Here is a 19,446-nt window from a genome sequence, read left to right as displayed (position 1 = left end):
TCTCGCGTTACTTCCGGGGCCAGCTCTATCGTAGTCTTTTCCTCACCTTGAGTTGTTGTGCCTCCCTATTTGAGAACTACAACTCCCAGCCGTTAAATAAATATCTCGGCCATCCAGCGGGGTGTTGTTGCAATGGTGGTTACGGAGGGACATTGAATGACTTTGGCTCCATCACGAGACAGACCCCTTTATCATTTCAGTTAAGTTGATAAACCACGAGCATGGAGGCTCTTATCCCCGTCGTAAACAAGCTCCAAGACGTGTTCAACACCGTGGGTGCGGATGTCATACAGCTCCCGCAGATTGCAGTAGTGGGGACTCAGGTAAAATGCCTTGGCTGTTTGCATTTTGAATGAGCTGCTGTCATGCTAGTAGCCGCATAACCTTGCTTTAATAATGAAAGAAAAAGAACTACACGCTAACGGGCAGCAGAATTTACTACAATATTCCTAATACACATGTTAAATTGAAGATAGGCTTCACAGAGGCTGCCAAAGAGCTCTGCAAAAATCCTTCTCCTCACTTTGACTGATGCCAATCTCAGTGACACAGTTTGCTTTGGCAGAGGCAAAGAAATCTATTTTGACCACCTCATTTAAGGGCCTCATTCTCCCAGTAACCCCTGTTAGCTTAAAGCAGGTCAGAGCCTGATGTGCCAGGACCTCAGCTCGGAGCAGGTCTGACCATGTTGGGCCATGTTGGTGTGTGGAAAACAGTCCGTGCTTCATTCCTATACCTCATGTCTCTTTTTTGTTGTTGTTGTGTCTCCAGAGCAGTGGTAAGAGCTCTGTGCTGGAGAGCCTGGTGGGCAGGGACCTGCTCCCTCGGGGGACCGGCGTTGTAACCAGGCGACCTCTCATCCTCCAGCTGGTCCATGTGGAACCTGGAGACTCCCGGAAAAATGAGGATGGCGGTAGGTGCCAACGCCCCTCTCATCTCAAGGCTGTCAGGAAATTGCAAGCTATCCTCGGTTCTCTTTTCTTTGCACTCACGGAGGAAGCATTCCCACAATATTTGAAATCCACGGCGCAGAAAGCCTTTAGTTGCATACAGCCTTTATTATTTGCCGTCACCTCTTTAAAAGCGCTCTCTCTGTCACTGTCTTTCTAACCTCCTGCAGATGCCATGGTGTGAAAAAGCACCGGGCCTCAGAGAGATGCATGTCACAGGTGTCTTTACATTTAATAACCTGGTTTAGCGTCTCCTAGCTCAGCCTCCTCCTGTGTCAGCAGCTTTTATCCACCATCCTCGCGTTAGCTGTGCTTGCTTGGCCTCCCGCACGGAGCAGTTTCTGTCGAGCTGTAATGCGTTTCCCTGCTTTGAGAACACTAACCTTGAACTTTGACGACTTGTGTTTTGTTCTGGCTCGCAGACAGAGAGGGTGAAGAGTGGGGGAAGTTCCTACACACTAAAAATAAGGTATGAAATTGTATGATACTGGGTCCCGTTCTTCATTGTCTTGGTCGTTACTTCCCATGAGGTTCTGCTGCTTTTTCTCTTTTAGATCTACACAGATTTTGACGAAATCAGGCAGGAAATTGAAAATGAAACGGAGCGCATCTCTGGGAATAATAAGGTGAGACAGAGGCCATGTGGTGCTTAAAGCAAGGCAACACAAAGAAGTATATATCCTTCTTAATGTAGTCAGAAGCACAACTGCAAATTAAGAGTTTGTGGCTAGAACAAACTTCTACAGGCGGCTGTACACAGTGTGAGAGCTCCTCGCTCCAAGCGATGCTTCACTGATCATTGTTCCCCTGCAGGGAATCAGCGATGAGCCCATTCATCTGAAGATCTTCTCTCCTAATGTTGTCAACCTCACACTGGTGGATCTGCCGGGAATCACCAAGGTAACGCATGCCTGACTTCCTGCTTCCATCTCTACAAGACGAGGCTTTGATCACGAGGCACTTTGGGGCAAATTTGTACTTTCTCTCTTCATTAAAGAGCCCTGAAATGCCTAGAAAGAAACCGTTTCTCAGCCAGGTCGGAGTGTTTGTGTATTTGATATTCACAGACGAGAGTCCTGATGTTTCAAATCCACATGCTGTTAAAGCCCAGTTGAACTCGGGCTTTGATTTCAGCCTCATTAGTTGGCAACTTTAGGTCAAAAAGGGGTTGATTTAAGAAATATCCTGCCTTGGTGTCCAATAAAGCAAACTCACTCAAACTGTGTCTCTGCTTTTAATTTGCCTTGTTGCCCTCAGGTGCCGGTGGGTGATCAGCCTAAGGACATTGAGGTTCAGATAAGAGATCTAATCCTGAAGCACATCTCCAACCCTAACTGCATTATTCTGGCTGTCACGGCTGCTAACACAGACATGGCCACTTCGGAGGCCCTCAAGGTTGCCCGGGAGGTGGACCCCGACGGTAAGAAACCCTGACAAAGAGACTGCAAACAGTAATGAAAGTGCCTTGGTTTAAACCAGCCAGTATCGTCCAGCTTTGCGTTACTTCTTGACCTTTTTGTGACTCTGTGGCTGTGAATCTTCAGGTCGGAGGACGCTAGCTGTGGTGACCAAACTGGACCTGATGGACGCTGGGACTGATGCTATGGATGTGCTGCTGGGCAGAGTTATCCCTGTCAAACTGGGCCTCATCGGAGTAGTTAACAGGTCTGTAAAACAAAGTGTAAAATACTGTGAAATAACCCACTGCTCATCTAATATTAGAGCGAAGTAGCTCTGACGTATCATTCAACATTCTCTGTTATTTGAGTTGTTCCAATCCATCTGCACTGTATGTGTTCTGCTTGGTTCTTCTGTCAGTATCAGTCTTCTTGCTTTTGACCTTTCAGGAGCCAGTTGGACATCAACAATAAAAAGTCAGTGGTTGACGCGATCCGTGACGAGCACGCGTTCCTGCAGAAGAAGTATCCGTCCCTTGCCAACAGAAATGGAACCAAATACCTGGCCAGAACCCTCAACAGGTACCGCACGAGTTGGCTGGCGTGCGCTGCTAAAAGACAGCGGCTCCTTATTTCAGCAGAGGTTTTTTTAAAGAACCGTGGGCAGCTGAGTCAGGTTGTTTTAGGCTCAACCTCACATCCACAGCATGATGCTGCCACCACTGTGCTTCACAGTTTGGATCGTCTTCCTAAAACATAAAGATGGTGGAGTTAGTTTCAAACAGACCAGAGGACATTTAACCCTAAAGTTGGATCTTTATCTTTGAAATGTGTGCTTCTTCAGCTGTTTTCAGCCTCACTAGGTCTATCGGTGCTTTTGTTTCTTTGAGACGGCGTGGATTCCCTTCCTGAGCCGTACGAGTCTCATGGTGTTTGTTCACCTTTAGAACAGGATGCAATGATTTCCAAAGCGCAGGAAGCAGTGAGGGGACTGTTTTGAGACGTGTTGCTGCCATCAAATTGAGGCTGAGCTCATATTTTTCCTGACATTTGCCATATTTCTTGTGTTCCGTTGGGATTAGGATGTTGGTTTATGAGCTCTGCAGTCTGAGTGTCACAGGTTCGGTGGAGCTGTGGGTTATTATTTATGCTATTCTGTTGTTTGTGCAGAAGAATGAAGTAACTGAGGCTGTCTCCACAGTTGTGTTTTGTATATCTTGAGGTCCTTGTTGATGGATTTAGATTATTTTCTTATTTTTTCTGCATCATATCAGGTGAATTGTCTGTGTGCCTGAACAGACTCCTTTAGCTCCTTTAGCCTATCGGAAGCTTCTGGGATTTAAAATCAACACGGGATGCTTCTGTTGTCATCACTTCGCCCTCACTGCTGATTTCTTCTCTTCACTCCTTCAGTTGAATTAAATTTAATTAAAAAGGACACATTCTCATCCATACTGCAGCGTCTCTGAAAGCAATTACTTCTAAATGAGTCCAATTTACCTGCAACACAAAGGAAGGGATGTGAAGTCTGCTAATATGAAGCCAGAATGGCTTCTAACTCGAACTCTACAGAGTTACCTGCACACATGATGTCATTTTAGCATCCCTGGCAGGCCTAAGAGCCACCAGAGAAGGGCTGTTGTCTGTCATTTAAAGCGTAAAGCTCTGCCCTTTCCTGCCACAATGTCAGGTTACTGATGCATCACATCCGAGACTGCCTCCCAGAGCTGAAGACACGGATCAACGTCCTGGCGGCTCAGTACCAGTCCCTGCTCAGCAGCTACGGCGAGCCCGTGGAAGACCAAAGTGCCACCTTGCTCCAGCTCATCACTAAATTTGCGACTGAATACTGCAACACCATCGAGGGCACGGCCAAATACATCGAGACAGCAGAGCTGTGAGTATAGCAGCGCCTCTCCACATGGGGGTGCTGTTGAGCCGGCGCAGCGACAGCGAGCAGAGCAACTGCACTGGTTTCATCATTTGATATGATACAACTTGTAAGTTGAGGCACGCACAGCCTCTGTGAAGGGGGAGCTGACAGAAGCGCAGGCCACGGGGTTCACATCACAGCTAATATCCCCCTGCTGCTGTTTTTCAGGTGTGGTGGAGCCAGAATTTGTTATATATTCCATGAGACTTTTGGCAGAACGTTGGAGTCTGTGGATCCGCTGGGAGGACTCAGCACCATAGACATCCTAACGGCCATAAGGAACGCAACAGTGAGTGCAGCTGCATTGTCTCCTGAGTGTGACATCATTCGTGTCCCAGCAGTTCCTCCTGATGCTTCAGTTTTGTGATATATTGTTGGAAAACCAGAATGCAACTTTTTTTTTTCTGTTAAACACATCTTATTCTGCTTAAATAGCTCCCATTGCCCTGACTCCTACTAACCTGAGGCCCCCTCCTCCTCCTGCCTCAGGGCCCGCGTCCCTCCCTGTTCGTGCCCGAGGTTTCCTTCGAGCTGTTGGTGAAGAAGCAGGTGAAACGCTTGGAGGAGCCCAGTTTGCGCTGCGTGGAGCTGGTCCACGAGGAGATGCAGAGGATTATCCAGCACTGCAGCAACTACAGCACACAGGTAGACGGTCCTCACGCAGGGTGGGTTCACCTTCCCCCTGCACACACACATGCACATTCACGTTGTTCTGTGTTGCAGGAGCTGCAGAGATTCCCAAAGCTACACGAGGCCATTGTTGAAGTCGTTACCTCCCTCCTGAGGAAGAGACTCCCCATCACCAATGAGATGGTACCAGCTCTGCTTGCATGCATTCACTAACCCCATCCTCATCTCTTAGGTTGCATTTGAATGCTCTTCTTTTCCTGCCACAGGTCCACAACTTGGTTGCGATTGAGCTGGCCTACATCAACACGAAGCATCCAGACTTTGCAGATGCCTGTGGGGTCATGAATAACAACATAGAGGTCTGTACTCGCACTAAAATACCCGCTCATTGCATTTTAATCATTTAGGAAATCATCAGTCATCTAAGTCTATTACAAATAGTTAATGGGAGTTATATGAATATTACTAACAGAAACTGTTCTGCTCAGAGACGTAATGTTCTTTTAATTAGCAGGAGATTAGCTTTCCTTAAAAAAAAAATCAGGAAACCTTTTTTCATCTTTCCAGGAAAACATCTTGCATGTTATAGGTCTGTTTCTGTGTGTTTTCATAGGAGCAGAGGAGAAACCGGATGAGAGAGCTGCCCGCTGCAGTGCCCAGGGATAAGGTAAAATGAGTGAATGTCATCCTAAATATGATAAAAGCTGCTCATTTGTTTTCACGCTTGGTTGCACTCCCCCAAAGCACTACAGGAAGAAGACCTGTAGTGTTTCGGGTAGTTTCCATCCAGGAATTTTATCCTGAATCTCCTCTCGTTCTCAGAGAGTCTCTTCTACTTTCGACTGCCAGTCTCCTTTATTCTGTCTCTCCACATTTCTTCTCAGTTTCTTTTTTTTTCTCTCCTCATTCCTGCGCTCATATTTCTGCTAGCCTGTTGGCAAAGGCCTGTCTGGCCCGGCTGGCCCGGCTGTGGTTTCTGGCGAGCCCTCTGCGTCTGGAGCAGACATGGACAGTGCCAAGGTGGGCACACAACGCAGCTCGCTGGCTCTGCGCCTGGTTGGCTGTGGGCCTGGTGGTGGGGCATGGATGGATGGATGTGCATGGGCTGCTTGCATGCACTGATCTTTGTCTGCTTTCCCTCAGCCTGAGGGATCTTGCTCTGACGACAGCTGTGTTTTCTGAAGTCAACTTTACCCCTTTATCCCTCAGAAAAGTTTTTGTCTCCCTCTCTTCCCTTTTCCCACCTCTTAATGCTCTGGATCCTACGCTGTCTTTTTTTCTTAAATAATAGGAACTGTGAGAAAAACGTCCGGCCTACCTCTATAGACCAACCAGGGGGAGACTTTCTGAAAGGGCCTGCTGGGCACAAGGGCTCAGCAGGGGCTGCATGAACATCTGCAGTGACTGTTAACATTTATTGTCTCCCAACCTTTCCCATTTCTGAATCATTAGTTTCAGGTTTCCATGATTTCCTTTTATGTGCTTGACAGCAGACGGTAGCAAATGAATCAGCCCATTTATCCAAACCACCCTGCTAACCCAGCGGTGAACCCTTGTAACAGCTTCTGCTGTAATAAGTTGGTGGCCTCTTTGTTATTCGTGTGTCAGGCTCCAGCAGCAGGGCCCCAGGGTGAGCAGGAGGGGACGGGGAACTGGAGGGGGATGCTGAAGAAAGGAGAGGACACCCCAGGCTCTGGCCCTGGAAGCCCGCTTAAAGGAGCCGTCAACCTGCTTGATGTGGTAACCAAACACCGCTAACCCTGCTAACACCAGCCATTATTTGTCCCACTGAACCACTGACTGACACTTTCACATTTCCCTTCCAGCCTGTCCCGGTTGCCAGGAAACTGTCGTCACGTGAGCAGCGGGACTGCGAAGTCATCGAGCGCCTCATCAAGTCTTACTTCCTCATCGTTCGCAAGAACATCCAGGACAGGTAGAGCAACATGCTCCTCTTTAACCTTTGATTCGAACAAATCGATTTTCCACCACTGTGTGAGGCTCAGGCTTGGTGTCCGTTATCCGTCCGTCCAATTACCGACGTATAAACACGACAAATAGAGTTCATGCTCACACAAAAAGATCTGTGTGAGTCCTTTAAATGCCTCCACACTGGAGTTTTTGGAGTTTAAGACCCTCTGAGGCAGGCTAGGGTTGAATAGTTCATGTTTAGCTTCTGCTAACAGCTTGAACCACTGACAGGAATGACCACCTGGTGGTTCAGCTTCGGGCCCCTCCATCCGTAGGTACAACACAGCCACCAGGACATCCTGCCGCATTGTCCTCACCCATCTGTTCGGTCCGTTTCCTCTCTCTGTGCCGCAGTGTGCCGAAGGCAGTGATGCACTTCCTGGTCAACCATGTGAAAGACAGCCTCCAGAGTGAGCTGGTTGGCCAGCTGTACAAATCGGGGCTCCTCAATGATCTGCTGACTGAGTCGGAGGATATGGCCCAGCGGCGCAAGGAGGCGGCCGACATGCTGCAGGTAACGGGCTCCTCCTGCTCCTGTCGGGTGTTCCCTGATGCACTCGGTGGGGTTTCACTTCAGATTCTTCCTGTTGTCGTCCACAGGCTTTACAGAGAGCCAGTCAGGTGATCGCTGAGATCAGAGAAACGCACCTGTGGTGAAAAACGACCTCATCTGTTGTGGCCCATCGCGCTCAGAGGACGACTCTCCTCGCCGTCATCTTGTCTGAACTTAAAGTTTTGGTTTTTGCTACTTAAAAAAAAAAAAAAAAAAGGTTCTGATCTAATAGGTCTCACACTGGCTCGAAGCCACTTAACTGAAGTTGTTTAAAATGCTTGATGTTATTTAGAGAATGTGAAATGAGTTGCCTGCCTTTGCCAATGTTCAGGGTCCGGTTTTAGCCTAAAGCTGCCTCTGGGGGGGTAGTTTTCGGTGTTGATGACACACTGTGGTGAAGCAGGATGGAGTTGGACTTCTCAGTGCAGAAGAAAGTGAAAGTTCTGATTTGGGCAGCTACACAAAGCATTCGGAAAGCGTTTCAGCTGCAGGGTAGAAGATCAACAGCGATGCTTTCCAGCTCCTCCTTTGCAGCCTTTTCATTTAGAAATAGCTCAGAAACCACTGAACCTTTGATTTTTGCACTATTGTCACCACACTGTATTGTTCAGCAACACCTTCATCCCGAAACTGTTGCCAACAGATTTATTTATTACTGTTATTTAAATGCGTGGACAAGCTTCACGAGCACTATTGAAACAAGTTATTTAAAAGTTTACATATCGCTGCCTACGTGTGAAACTGTGGCTCTGTTTGGTTCCTGAAAGAAAGAATAAACGGAGGTATTTTATCGCCACGCACTTGCTTTGGAGTCTTATGTGGGGGGGTGGGGGGGCTGGGGCTGGGGCTGGGATTATTGAACATGAAGCACACAAACACACCATGAAAGATAAATCTGTTTATTTATGTCTACAACTTGAAGCCTTAACGAAGGCGCACCGCCTCATCCTTAATAAAGTGGAGATGGATGCGATGGATGAACCGGATTCCGCGCCGCTGCTCGTGCTCAGCCGCTTCCTCTCAGCGCGTGCCCGTCTATCTCAGCCGGCCTTTGCCCTTTCCTCTTCCCTTGGCGCTGTGAAGTCAGACAGAAACGTTTAGCAGCTCAGCATCGATCAATCTTTATCAAGCGCAGTTTGTGTATCAGGGGCAATGTGGTGTGACGGAGGAAATGGTCGTAAATTTATTTTTTTAGCTATTTTTCCTCGCCGCTGCACACAAAAATAAGCCCCATTAAAATCTTTTCGGCTGTAGTCGTGTATCAGCTGGTGTTTCCACACTTACTGGGCAAAAAAAGTCCACATTTGGAGCTCAGAGGGATGTTATGGTAGAGCAATATTCCGACTAATTCAGGGACTCCTGATTGGTTGATCAGATGATGCGTCACAGGGAGAAAAAAAATCTGTCCCTGGTGCAGCTTTTTTATGGAAAAGTTGTTTAATTCTTAAAATCCAACGACAAAATAAGAACTTAAACAGTGTGAAAGACTGCGTGGACAAATCAAACGATGTAAAAAAAGGACTAAACTGCCCCCCAGATTCTTTTTAGAGCCAAAGGAAGCGCAAAGAGTTAACAGCGCAATAAGATTTTCCACATTTGCGAATCGTTTCGTTCCGTCTCACTCGTTCAGAATTGATTGAGACGCGTGTTCAAAGTTTTGACTCAAATGGTACATTTCATCAGTGCTGTGTGATGGGTGCCGTATGGAAATGAGAGAAAAGGGCAAACACCAAAGCATCGTGCTGTTAGTGAGAGACACGGCACACGTTTCAAACTGGACACCGCTGGCAGACATGATTGCGTCCTCAGCACAGGCCCTACCTTTGATCAGCTGCCTTTGTTGTCTTTTTCTGAACCTTTGCCCGAAGCATCCGACACAAACACACACATATCCACCAGGTATTCCACAAACACTTACCAGGCGGTCCAACACCGACGTGTCGCTCTCTTTCAATCTTAAGTTTGTATTTTTTAACCTCTCTGCAGACTATAATTGTTTCTTTTTTCCTGCAAGGCTCCGGGCTTTGGTTGTTTTGCCTTAAAACATCTCAGCATGTGGAGATCTGGCCCCTTCAAACTACCGTGAAGTGGTTCCTCAGACCGACTTCAAAGCGCAAATAAAGCCACGTTTTCAGGCCGCCGCCGTAGAAAATGGCACAAAAGACGGATGTTTGCTGATAGATGCAACGGTGAAAAGCTATTTGCGATATTAAGAGACCAGAAGTGGGAAAAAGTAATGAAATGCAGCCTGAATTCTACATGAACTAAAGAGAAGGAGACAGCATCCGTTTGAACAAGCTGTGAGGTTCAAACGGATGGACACAGATTGATGTTACAGCCACAGCAGGGTAAGTTACAGGTTTCTTTCTACCTATGTTAATCTATGCCCACAACTCACTCAGCAAAGACTGCGTCACATGGTCCCACTTTAAACCAAGTAGGATTATGTGACTTTAAAAGGCCTTGGGTGTGAGAAACACACAGGAAGCTGCATCAAATAGCAAGTTCTGCTTTATGGTTGATTTAGTACTTTAGTCAGAAAGATATGTTCTGACTAAAGGCTTCCCGAGGCTCTTTAATTGAACCAACCCACGAGCCACACCGGAGATTTCCTGAAAAGGAAGACCTTCGGTGCGGCTCCAACATGGCTGAGACTTACCTCTGGGAAGCCTGAACCCGAGCCTGGAGCAGATTGATCTGTAGGGGGGGTACAAACATGGAGGACTGGCTGAGCCCAGGAAAAACAGCAGACACAGAAGGACACCGGCTGAGCCAAAGAGCGGACCTGGTGGTCCTGAAGAAGGTGCAGTGGCTGCCCTGAAGGGCACGAGCATCAATCCTGAATGAGCTCATCATTAAGCTAAATCACAGGGGAAAGGCTGCAGCATCTCAAATGAAATCTTTATTGTCACGTCTCATCACGAGCTGTCAAAACGTCTCTTCGGCTGAGGGATGAGAAGCTGTCCTGACAACCAAATGCGGCTTCAGATCAAATTATAGCTGTCAGAGTAGGAGAGAAAGTATGACAGCATGTTTTCAAAGCACATTTCCGTCGCTGAAAAGATTCTAAGAGATTCAGAGGCTTTATATAACATTTCTTCTACCAGAGGCCACAGCTACCGGCTGGTTGGCTCAGAGTTAAAAACTGCAAACGGGGAAACTAATTTCCTGGTCTTGTCCCACCGAGGTAATAAAAGCTGCCTGCGAATGGCTCAGATGCAGCTCGACAGTCATCAGTACCGACCTGTTGCACCAAACAAAGTCACCGAGGAGAGGTGATCCATTTAAAGCTAAGTTCTTTAGATTCATGTTTCCATAAATCTGGAAACTTTAGGGCTCGGTTTGGATGGAGGAGTTGCATTAAGACAGTTTCTCCTGCAGAGTGAGACCTCCTCAACAACAGAGAGAAATCCAACATTGTGTCGCTCCGGCCTGGCAGAAGAGGGGACGCGCTGCTTTTCTTAGTTTCACACCAAAGGTACATGAAAGCCTTGGAGACCCATCGGCTCCAGTCTACCAACCAAGCCTTCTGATTCAGAAATGATTGCTCCGTTTGCCTCTGAATGCTGAAACATTTTAAAAAGCTAAATCAGGATTACTCGACAGCTTGATGTTCTTTTTCAGCCGGTGTGAGCTGCCTCTTTGAGGGACTACAGACAGGATGGAGAGCAGAAAGTTTCCCTGTGAGCTGTTTCTACAATAAAGGCTGAGTCAGCATTAAAGTGCCGCACCTCAGCCCCACTGGTGGAGGTTGCTGTCTGCAGCCTCATCCTCACAGAGAGGACATTCGAACTGAACATATCGGGAGTTCCTGTCACAGCCAGCTCAGGTTAGAGGCCCAGCCTGTTCGCCCTCTTTCCTGTTGGCCCACTAAACCTGTTAAAAAACAAAAGAACTGCTCGTATCTTCATGCATGACGGCCAGGAACTCCCAGAACGTCAAACTATTCTTTAGTTCCTTGTTCCAGTTCCTCTGCTTTTCCTCTAAATGGCACATGAAACAAATTCCCGGATCCGAGCTCCGCAGTGACACAAACCTGCTTCACCTCCACTCTGCAGGTCACTCAGCGGCCGTCCAGCTCCCAGACTTCAAGTCCACCCTTCAAGACACGGACAGAAAAACTACACACCAACCACGAGGCTCACACTCCTCTTTAACAGTTACTCACAACTTCTGCTGTTCACTGATTCGAGCCTGGAGTATATTGATCTGTAAGTCAAGCCACATCCATTTAAAAAGGCCTCCTCAGGACAGCCTTGCATTAGAGGCGCTCTACATAAGAAACAGCGTTCAGATGGCTGAGCCATTATTGACATTTTATCCACCATCTTCACTTATCTGTGTGCATAAAAAGGTTTAATTAGTGTAATTACTGCTGCTCTGATGAATAGCATGTTGTCAATACATTTGCTTTGGTAAGTAAAAGTGAGCTTGGATAACGTGCACTTACATCGTATTTTTGTCTCTTCAGTTGCTCGGTGAGGTCAAACTTCTCGGCCTCCAGTGTCATCAGCCACTGCCACAGCTCATTCGCCTTCTCCCTTTCAAGCAAAAAACAGCAAAATTCACTTTCACAACAGCCGCGTTCACGCTGAAAAATAAAAGCAGAGGAAGGTCGACGGGCAAAAGGGGATGTGGATTTTATTTCTTCTCTTTTTTACCTTTTTTCTTTCTTATCCCCCTTTTTTCTTTCTTTTTCCTTTTTTCCCGCTTTTTTAAAATCTTTTTCCTTTTTCCCCTTTTTTCTTTTCTCTTTTTTTCGTTTTTCCCTTTTTTCTTTCTTTCTTTTTCCTTTTTCCCCCTTTTTCTTTTTCCCCTTTTTTCCTTTATTTTTTATTTCTTCTTTCTCTTTTTTTCTCTTTTTTTCCTTTTTCCCTTTTTTCTTTCTTTCTTCTCTTTTTTTCCTTTTTCCCTTCTTTCTTTTTCTTTTTTTCCTTTTTTCCCTTTTCCCCCCCTTTTCCTCCCTGTGGATGTGGATATTAATGCAGCTGCACAGCTGTGAATCGCAGTGTCCTTACTTGAGTTTGTCGTCACCGAGATGGTCGACGTTGAGAGGCTTCCTCCTGTCTGCCAGGATCTTCCTCTTCTTCTCTCTCTCCGTCTGCTTCTTCGCTCCTCGCTTTCCGTCTTGCTGCACAATGCGGGAGAATCAAAAATAAAAAAACAGAGAAATAAACCGCCACGAATGAACAAAATGAAACCCACGACTCACCCTCTGCTGGACGCCTCCGTATTGATGAGTCATGTTGGTCAGAGCTTTCTTCTTCTTGGCGTCATCATCCAGCTTCTTGCGCGCCTCCTCCAGCTCCTTCCTCTCCTTTTCCTCCTGTGACACAGAATATAAAACATGGTTCTGACTGGACCGGACTTCCAAGATTAACGTCTAACTTTCTTTTATCATTTGGGGGCAGTAATGGTCAGATGCAACTCAAAGCTTCATTTATAGAGATCAAAACATGTTAGTTTGACTGAAATCATACAAAATGCTTCTGCATGTGGACGTTTAATTCGACTAAAACCGGCCTTCGTGTTGTGCTCTTGTTCCACAGTTTGAAAGAACAGTTTGAGAGAAGAAGCTGACAACAGAAGATAAGCCGAAGGGATGGCGTGCGTCTGGTTTGTAAAGAAAGTAGGCGTCCAATTCACTGCTTCACACGGTACTCATGAGTCAACTGCTAAACCATTGGTCGATTGTTCTGATCCGTAACTGAGACAAAATGGACGAGCTGATCCATAACCACAGCTCAAGCCTCTTCTGTGGACGCGTCGTCCTTCACTTAATGACATCACTGTGTGACACGTTTGCTCATTCTGCTTACTAATCAATCTACTGACCAATCAGAGCACACGGGGCCTTTCAGCCTCTTAAAGAGACAGAAGCTAAAATTAAGCGTTTAGAACAGAAGGTGACACAAGTAATACAGTATGTAGGAAAAAAACAGTAAACTACTTGTAGTGGACCCTCTAAATAAATCCAAGAACATATAAATAAGTATCATGGGGGTCCTTTAAAATGATGTTTTAACTTCTTAGAATACCTGCAACATATGGAGTCGTGTTTCTGACGATCTATTGAATGTAAATGCATTACTCACACAACTATCGGCGCCCTTTTCAGGTCTTCTGCGCCGTATATGCGGCTCTTAGCTGCTAAATGTACCGCCGTGCTTCACAAGCAAACTGCAAATTGCGTCTGCCCGCTAACGAGTGCCTGTGCGGTGAGAGCAGTGAAGTTCTCGGCTCAAAGCTGAAGCGATGAAGTGAAAAACAGGGAACAGCTCTGCAGGGCTGAGAGTAGCTGCGCAGCCCTGTGATTTTCCTCTGCCAGTGGCTGCTTTCATTATACACAGTCATTTGACCCATTGTTTCAAAAGTATTGAGGTCACCTTAAAAGTAAGAGGGGGAAGAGAAGAAACTCTCACCCTGCAGTCATAATATTCTGAGCTTTTTGTGGCAGACGACTTAAAGAAAAGTAATCTCCAAGTGCAAAGACAAGTTCAGCCCCCCCCCCACCCCACAGCGTTATCTGATTCCAGATTAAAGCTGCTCGGCCAGCAAGTACACTCGTATTTAAGAGACTGCCTTTCCTTTGGTGCTGCACAGAACATCAAAGCAGACATGAGACAGACACACAAGTTAAGGATGGAGTGTTGCTAGGAGATTGTATCCCAGCATACACAACCTTTTTTCTTCCTGCAAATGGAAGGAACTCACAGCAACTCGAGTCTGCCTCTCCTTCTCCTGCTCGGTGCGGATCCTCAGCTGTTCAGCCCTCTCAGCACGACGCTTGTCCTAATCAGCCGTGCCAACACACACACACAAAGCAGAATGTAATTGTTTGCCCAGTGGTGCATCACTCCGGCGATCTGGTTTTCTTTCCTGGAAGACTTACAATCCTGTTAACAAGAGCGATGAGTTCCTCCTCGTCCTTCTTTCTCTGAATGAAGTGGGCCTCGATCAGAGATTGCAGCTCAGACAGATCTTTCTCCTGACGCTTCCTATGGATGTCCTGCGGTCACACACACACACACACACACACGATGCTGGAGGGAAAATCCACTGACAACATCCATTCCTTTAAGCTTAAGGCTTTCACTTTCTCCTTTTTTTTTACTGTAAATGCAGAATTCGAAGTGTTGGCTTAAGTGTTGTCCTGCCTTCCTGTGCTCAGCTTGGTTTCAGTGCAGATTAAAAATCAAGGTGTTTCCGCAGCAGTCTGGTTGATTAAAAGCCAACGCCCTGCCGCTGTTAGCTTTATATTTAGACATGAAGTAAGGTATTAAGCTTCTCATCTAACCCTGAGCCATAAACAAAGAAAATGACCATATGCTGTTTGTTTCAAATGGCATCAATCACTCACATCAAAGTCGACTTTATCTCCCTCAGGTATCTTTGGCACAGCTATAGGTGGAGCGAAAGCCCTGAAATGCAACACGTCTTGGTTAGAATAATGACTTCGACTGCTGTGATTTGATGAGAATTAAAATGATTTAAAAAGAAAAGAAAACTTACTTTGGTTTGGGTTTGGATTCATCTGTCATGAAGGAGCACATGAATACGTTTAGGCTTTGGTGTATATATGTTGTTTTTCTTCTATTCTGTTCTATCAAATACTAAAGTGTACATCTTAAAACATCACTTATGGTTTAAAATCTGAAAGTTAGCATAAATTCTGCTTTAAAAACTCTTTCTAGTACGGTCTGCTTTATGCACAATGTCCATAAAGAATTGGCCACAGTGCAGCTACAATAAAGACGGTTTTCTCTCAGTCCTCCTTTATTACAGCACCGTCTGAGGGTGTGTGGTATTCATAAAACAGGGAGTTAAAGACCGCACACGTTCATCAGGAAATGTTCTCATGAGGCTCCATCAGCACTCAGTACCTTCATCTGCAGCCGGAGTCTCTGCTGCAGAGGACAGAGAAACGTTAGCTTCAGACAGGCTGAATACAAATGGATTTCCTTTATTATTTCCAAACCCACTTGATTCAGGTCTGATGTTCACTTTATATATTTTGATATGAAAACCCTCTCCTGCATTTCGAAGGGTGAAATAGAAAATCGAAGGTAATTTCGTATGCACTGTCATACTGGGGATGTAAGCCAGAAAATCTTAGTTTTTGAATAGAGCAGGAAGCTCTTTTCTCATCGTGTTTTATCTGAATCGATGTAAAGCCAGGATGGGGGAAAAAACTAACTTGGATTGCAGGTGAATTCATCCGTGACACAAAATCGAGAAGTCTGGAAATTAGTATTCCCAAATCCAACAAACATCTGAGCTGTAATGTCTCCCTGCCCATACTGAACGGCTGCACAACATTACCGGGCCGGTGCACACAAAGGGTTTAACACAGAGCTAATACTCCACCTTCATCTGCAGGCTCTTTGTGACGGGATCGATGGCCACGATTCACATGAAATGGAGAAAAACTCATCAGTAATTGATCATTTCTCACATTGTTGACTCAGAATGGTTTAGCCAGGATGTCAGATCTCAAATCCAAGTATTCACAACAGGACAAAAGAAGAACCCCTGGAATTATGCATCATTTGATCTAAAAATGGTGAAAAAGGATTCAACTGCAGCTAATCATTCCCTTTAATACCTCAGTACATAACTTAAAGTCTCACTACCTGAAGACTTCATGCTGTTCTTTCACCCGTCTGTGGCACAACGACTCATTTGCTCAGGGTTGTTATCTTGGTGCACTTTTCAGATGCAATTTATTCTGGCCCAGATGCAAACACTAAATCATGACAGTACCATTGAACAGACGGGAAAAGGTTCTTATCATCCCTGTAACTCCGAGTCTGATCCCATCTGTGAACGCCTTTATCCATCAGCCTCGTCGTTAGCACCCACCGGCTTCAGTGTAATACTATTCCACACCTTGTTCTTGTACTTGTCGGCTCACACTTTATTGTCATCCCACTGATAGAACCCCCCCCCCAACCCTAATTCAACCCTCAAAATGGGCTGCTACTCTGAGGTTCGTATTCACTCACAGACATGAAATATTGGATCGTTTTTCTCAATAAAGAACTGATTAAGCGTGGCATTTAACTTTAATTTGTTTGACTTATCTTTATCTAATTTTTAGGACTTCTGGTAGGTTTTAAATCACAAGGCTTCACGCATTTTCCAGCCACCAGGGGTCAGTTATTTAGTAGCTTACAGTAAAACATAACAGAAGAATGAAAGTTATTACCTTCAACTGCGGAGGCAGGAGGCTCTGATGCAACGAGAAATAAAGTCAAAAGATCCTATTTTACATCATGTCTTTTTATCCTCAATAAAAGGATGAAAATGACACTTTCAGGAGAAACTGGCCAAATGAAATTAGACATATTTATATCAGAAATGTGCACATGAACAGCTAATGTTCACAGTTTTTCTTGAACCCAAACAGCAGTTGAATGGACGTCTCTGTAATTCATTTAAAGTAAATTAATCAAATTCTAACTCAGCAGCCATCAACAGACTTAAATACTTTAGCTTCTCCAGCAGGTTCTTTGTAAAGGTAACGTGAGGAGGCAGCAGATCAGATTAGCATGAAATGAGAACAACTCCTCAGTTTTAAGTTGCTCACAGGAGCACTGGATGATATATTTAGTTTGTTAGTTATGAGACGAGGTTAATTAGATATTCTGAGAAAAAGCACGTGTAACAGAGAAGATTTCTAAGGTCAAATCCCTGCATTCACATCATCTTTAACTGGTTGAGCTGCATGAAAAATCTCTGCATACATTCCACTAAAAGCAGATACAAGAAGCCGGTGAAACGAAGGAGACAAAGCATCACATTTGTGAGCGGCAAAAGTATGTGAACCTATGCTTTAAAGAGACGGAACAGCAAACATTTCTGGACATCTTTTCAAATTCCTCCCAAAAGAACGGATGAACAAATGTTGCAGAAGGTTCCCCTGAGATGTGCTTTTGGCTACAATTATTCATTGATAACAAGTCACCACAGTCCAATTTTAAGGTAAACTAAAGATTTAGAGTTTTGGAAACACCTCCACCTCTTTGCAGATGCATTTAGAAACTACAGAACCGCAGCAGATCGACCAGAACTGCGTCACATGACAGCTGTAGAGTCCCAGCTTTTTCTGCAAAGATTTGCAGCTCATTGCCTGATCGGTTTAAACGAAGTTAAGAGAGCTGTTGTGTTCTTTAATGAATCTGTATGGTTTTTAAACTCTTTTTAAACCTTTTTAGTTTCAATCAGCCCCTTAAATAAGCACCTGCGGTATGACACTTGCATTAGAAAGCTGTTTTCAGTATTTTTGCACATGTCCCTGTTAGATAAACTGTGAATAATAAGCTAAATCTGAGGAGAAGGAGCAGAAAAAGGAGATAGGAGAAGGTTATTCCCTGTAGGATCTTTACCAAACCGTAGATCGATAGGAATTTTCCTTTCAGAGAACAGGAAGCTTTTTCCTGAAGCTGTCACTGTTGCTTAGCGTTGTCCTGTCAGAGCTGTAAGAGTTGGACTTGGCACTTCTACTGAGCCACCAACCTTGCCTCAGTGTACGTGCACGGGGAGCGAATCAGGACTAAGGCATGGATGCTGCTGTGATGCTTTGATAGAGAACATTTAAGACGTTCTGTCCCTTGTAACGCTGTCAGTGGGAGATCATCGTAAGCACAACTGAATTCACTGCACATATTCAGCCTTTTACTTCCTGAATTTTAATTGTGTCAGATGACACTGTGGTTATTAGGGCCGAACTTTATGGGAGCAGAGCAGTCTGGAATAGATTTGAGTCATAATTAAGTCAGAATGTCAGCTGTCTGATAAAAGCAACAGAAAAATATGAGAATTCTGCTGCATTAGGTCATGCTTATGACTTAAAAACATGGAACTTCTGCCTCTGCTCATCTGAGTCTCGTTGCTGGAGTATAATCAATATCTGGGTGTATTTCTCCGACTTTGGGAGGCCTGTTGTGTCGTGTAAACGTGCTGAATGAGAAGCTGAATAAGAACCTTGGGTTCTTACATACTGAGCCATGTTTGTGGGGGGAAGCGACGGTCTGGAATCCCCCCCACTTTAAAACAGCGTGTCTGACTGTGGATTGCCGGAGAACAAACTCCTTTGAGATGTTTTCTTTAAACTTTTCCAGCTTGACGAGCTTCAACAGATGTTCTGAGCTCATGATAAAATCTTGAAAACTTCCACAAACATGTTTTAAGGAGATCAGGCTTGATAGATTTCTGCAGAGGGAGCCCACTTACACCTGTTTGTCATCCCAGCGATTATAAATCCTTGACTCTTATATGACCTCCAATCCAGCTATAAATCTGAGAGGTTCACATTGTTTTCCCCCCTCACAAATATGAAATGTTGGATCATGCTTCTAAACCAATAAAAAAACTGCACATATACACACATTTTTGTTTAAATTGTTCAGCTGAGTTCCCAAAAATCTAAGCTCAGCCATCTTTTAAATTTCAAAATGATGCTTTAAGAGATCAACTTTATACTTATTTATAATCTCAGGATGAAATATGACAGGATATAATAAGAAAGTCAGTCATTACCTTCGACTGTGGCGGCAGGCGGTTCTGATGCAATTAGAAGTAATGTGTCAAAAACACTCACTTTTATATAATCAACAAGGTTTTTATTCTCAAAAAAGGCAATTACTGTTGTCGGATAAACATAAAATCATGAAAGATTGGTCAAATTTAAAGAAAAATGTCTGAAATGAAGCAAAAGAAATCTCCTTTCTTTTGGATTTAACTGTTTTCACATCCTAACTCAGCATGCAGCTTAATTTGCAGCCAGTCACAGCAGTGATTAGTGAATGCTGGACATGAGAAAGCTACCAGGGCTAAAGTGAATGAGATGCACTGAAAAGATTACTTTATTTTGCTGTAATGTGCAGGTGGTGACATGTATTTTCTGAGATTTCATTCGGTCTGTGAGCGATTAATGTAAAATGTGTGTGATATTTACAATGGCACAGGCAGTGCTATACACAAGGCTATAATAATATCAAATTAAACATT

At 44.9% G+C, this 19,446-nt stretch overlaps 2 protein-coding genes across 3 annotated transcripts; one reads left to right on the top strand and one right to left on the bottom strand.

Annotated features, from left to right (window-relative positions):
- Positions 1 to 87: 87 nt before the first annotated feature.
- LOC140282955 (dynamin-1-like protein) lies at positions 88 to 8,230 on the top strand. Of its 2 annotated transcripts, XM_072377561.1 has the most exons (19): positions 88 to 323; positions 772 to 913; positions 1,373 to 1,419; positions 1,505 to 1,576; positions 1,764 to 1,850; positions 2,208 to 2,370; positions 2,495 to 2,615; positions 2,798 to 2,929; positions 4,038 to 4,244; positions 4,449 to 4,569; positions 4,770 to 4,925; positions 5,004 to 5,093; positions 5,177 to 5,269; positions 5,524 to 5,577; positions 5,841 to 5,930; positions 6,519 to 6,650; positions 6,737 to 6,846; positions 7,236 to 7,395; positions 7,482 to 8,230. In XM_072377561.1, exons 1-19 carry the CDS (start codon positions 222 to 224, stop codon positions 7,536 to 7,538), a joined length of 2,136 nt encoding a protein of 711 aa, XP_072233662.1. In that variant the 5' UTR covers positions 88 to 221; the 3' UTR covers positions 7,539 to 8,230. The 2 variants fall into 2 exon arrangements, with proteins under 2 accessions (XP_072233662.1, XP_072233663.1); XM_072377562.1 differs by lacking the exon at positions 5,841 to 5,930.
- Positions 8,231 to 8,392: 162 nt separating this feature from the next.
- On the bottom strand, positions 8,393 to 14,987 carry tnnt2e (troponin T2e, cardiac). Its single transcript, XM_072377999.1, has 9 exons — positions 14,947 to 14,987; positions 14,795 to 14,855; positions 14,327 to 14,443; positions 14,149 to 14,226; positions 12,647 to 12,760; positions 12,453 to 12,565; positions 11,885 to 11,975; positions 10,094 to 10,131; positions 8,393 to 8,509 (listed from the first exon to the last, which is right to left on the bottom strand). The coding sequence occupies exons 1-9, from the start codon at positions 14,985 to 14,987 to the stop codon at positions 8,470 to 8,472; spliced, it is 693 nt and encodes a 230-aa protein (XP_072234100.1). The 3' UTR covers positions 8,393 to 8,469.
- Positions 14,988 to 19,446: the final 4,459 nt, after the last annotated feature.

Source organism: Leuresthes tenuis, unplaced genomic scaffold, assembly GCF_036924035.1.
Source record: "Leuresthes tenuis unplaced genomic scaffold, fLeuTen1.0.hap1 SCAF_23, whole genome shotgun sequence".
Lineage (NCBI taxonomy): Eukaryota > Metazoa > Chordata > Actinopteri > Atheriniformes > Atherinopsidae > Leuresthes > Leuresthes tenuis.
The sequence above is the reverse complement of the archived record's forward strand: the minus strand, read 5'-3'. Positions and strand labels throughout refer to the sequence as shown.

Bases quoted from the DNA above. Each gene is read 5' to 3' on its own strand.
- tnnt2e (XM_072377999.1), bottom strand. From the start codon at position 14,987: ATGTGCTCCTTCATGACAGATGAATCCAAACCCAAACCAAA. The intron at 14,227-14,326 runs GTAAGTCTTCCA...ACGGCTGATTAG, and splicing joins TCGCTCTTGTTAACAGGATT to GACAAGCGTCGTGCTGAGAG. The intron at 12,761-14,148 runs GTGAGTTCCTTC...TCTGTGTCACAG, and splicing joins AGAGGCAGACTCGAGTTGCT to GAGGAAAAGGAGAGGAAGGA.
- LOC140282955 (XM_072377561.1), top strand. From the start codon at position 222: ATGGAGGCTCTTATCCCCGTCGTAAACAAGCTCCAAGACGTGTTCAAC. The intron at 324-771 runs GTAAAATGCCTT...TTGTGTCTCCAG, and splicing joins TTGCAGTAGTGGGGACTCAG to AGCAGTGGTAAGAGCTCTGT. The intron at 7,396-7,481 runs GTAACGGGCTCC...TGTCGTCCACAG, and splicing joins AGGCGGCCGACATGCTGCAG to GCTTTACAGAGAGCCAGTCA.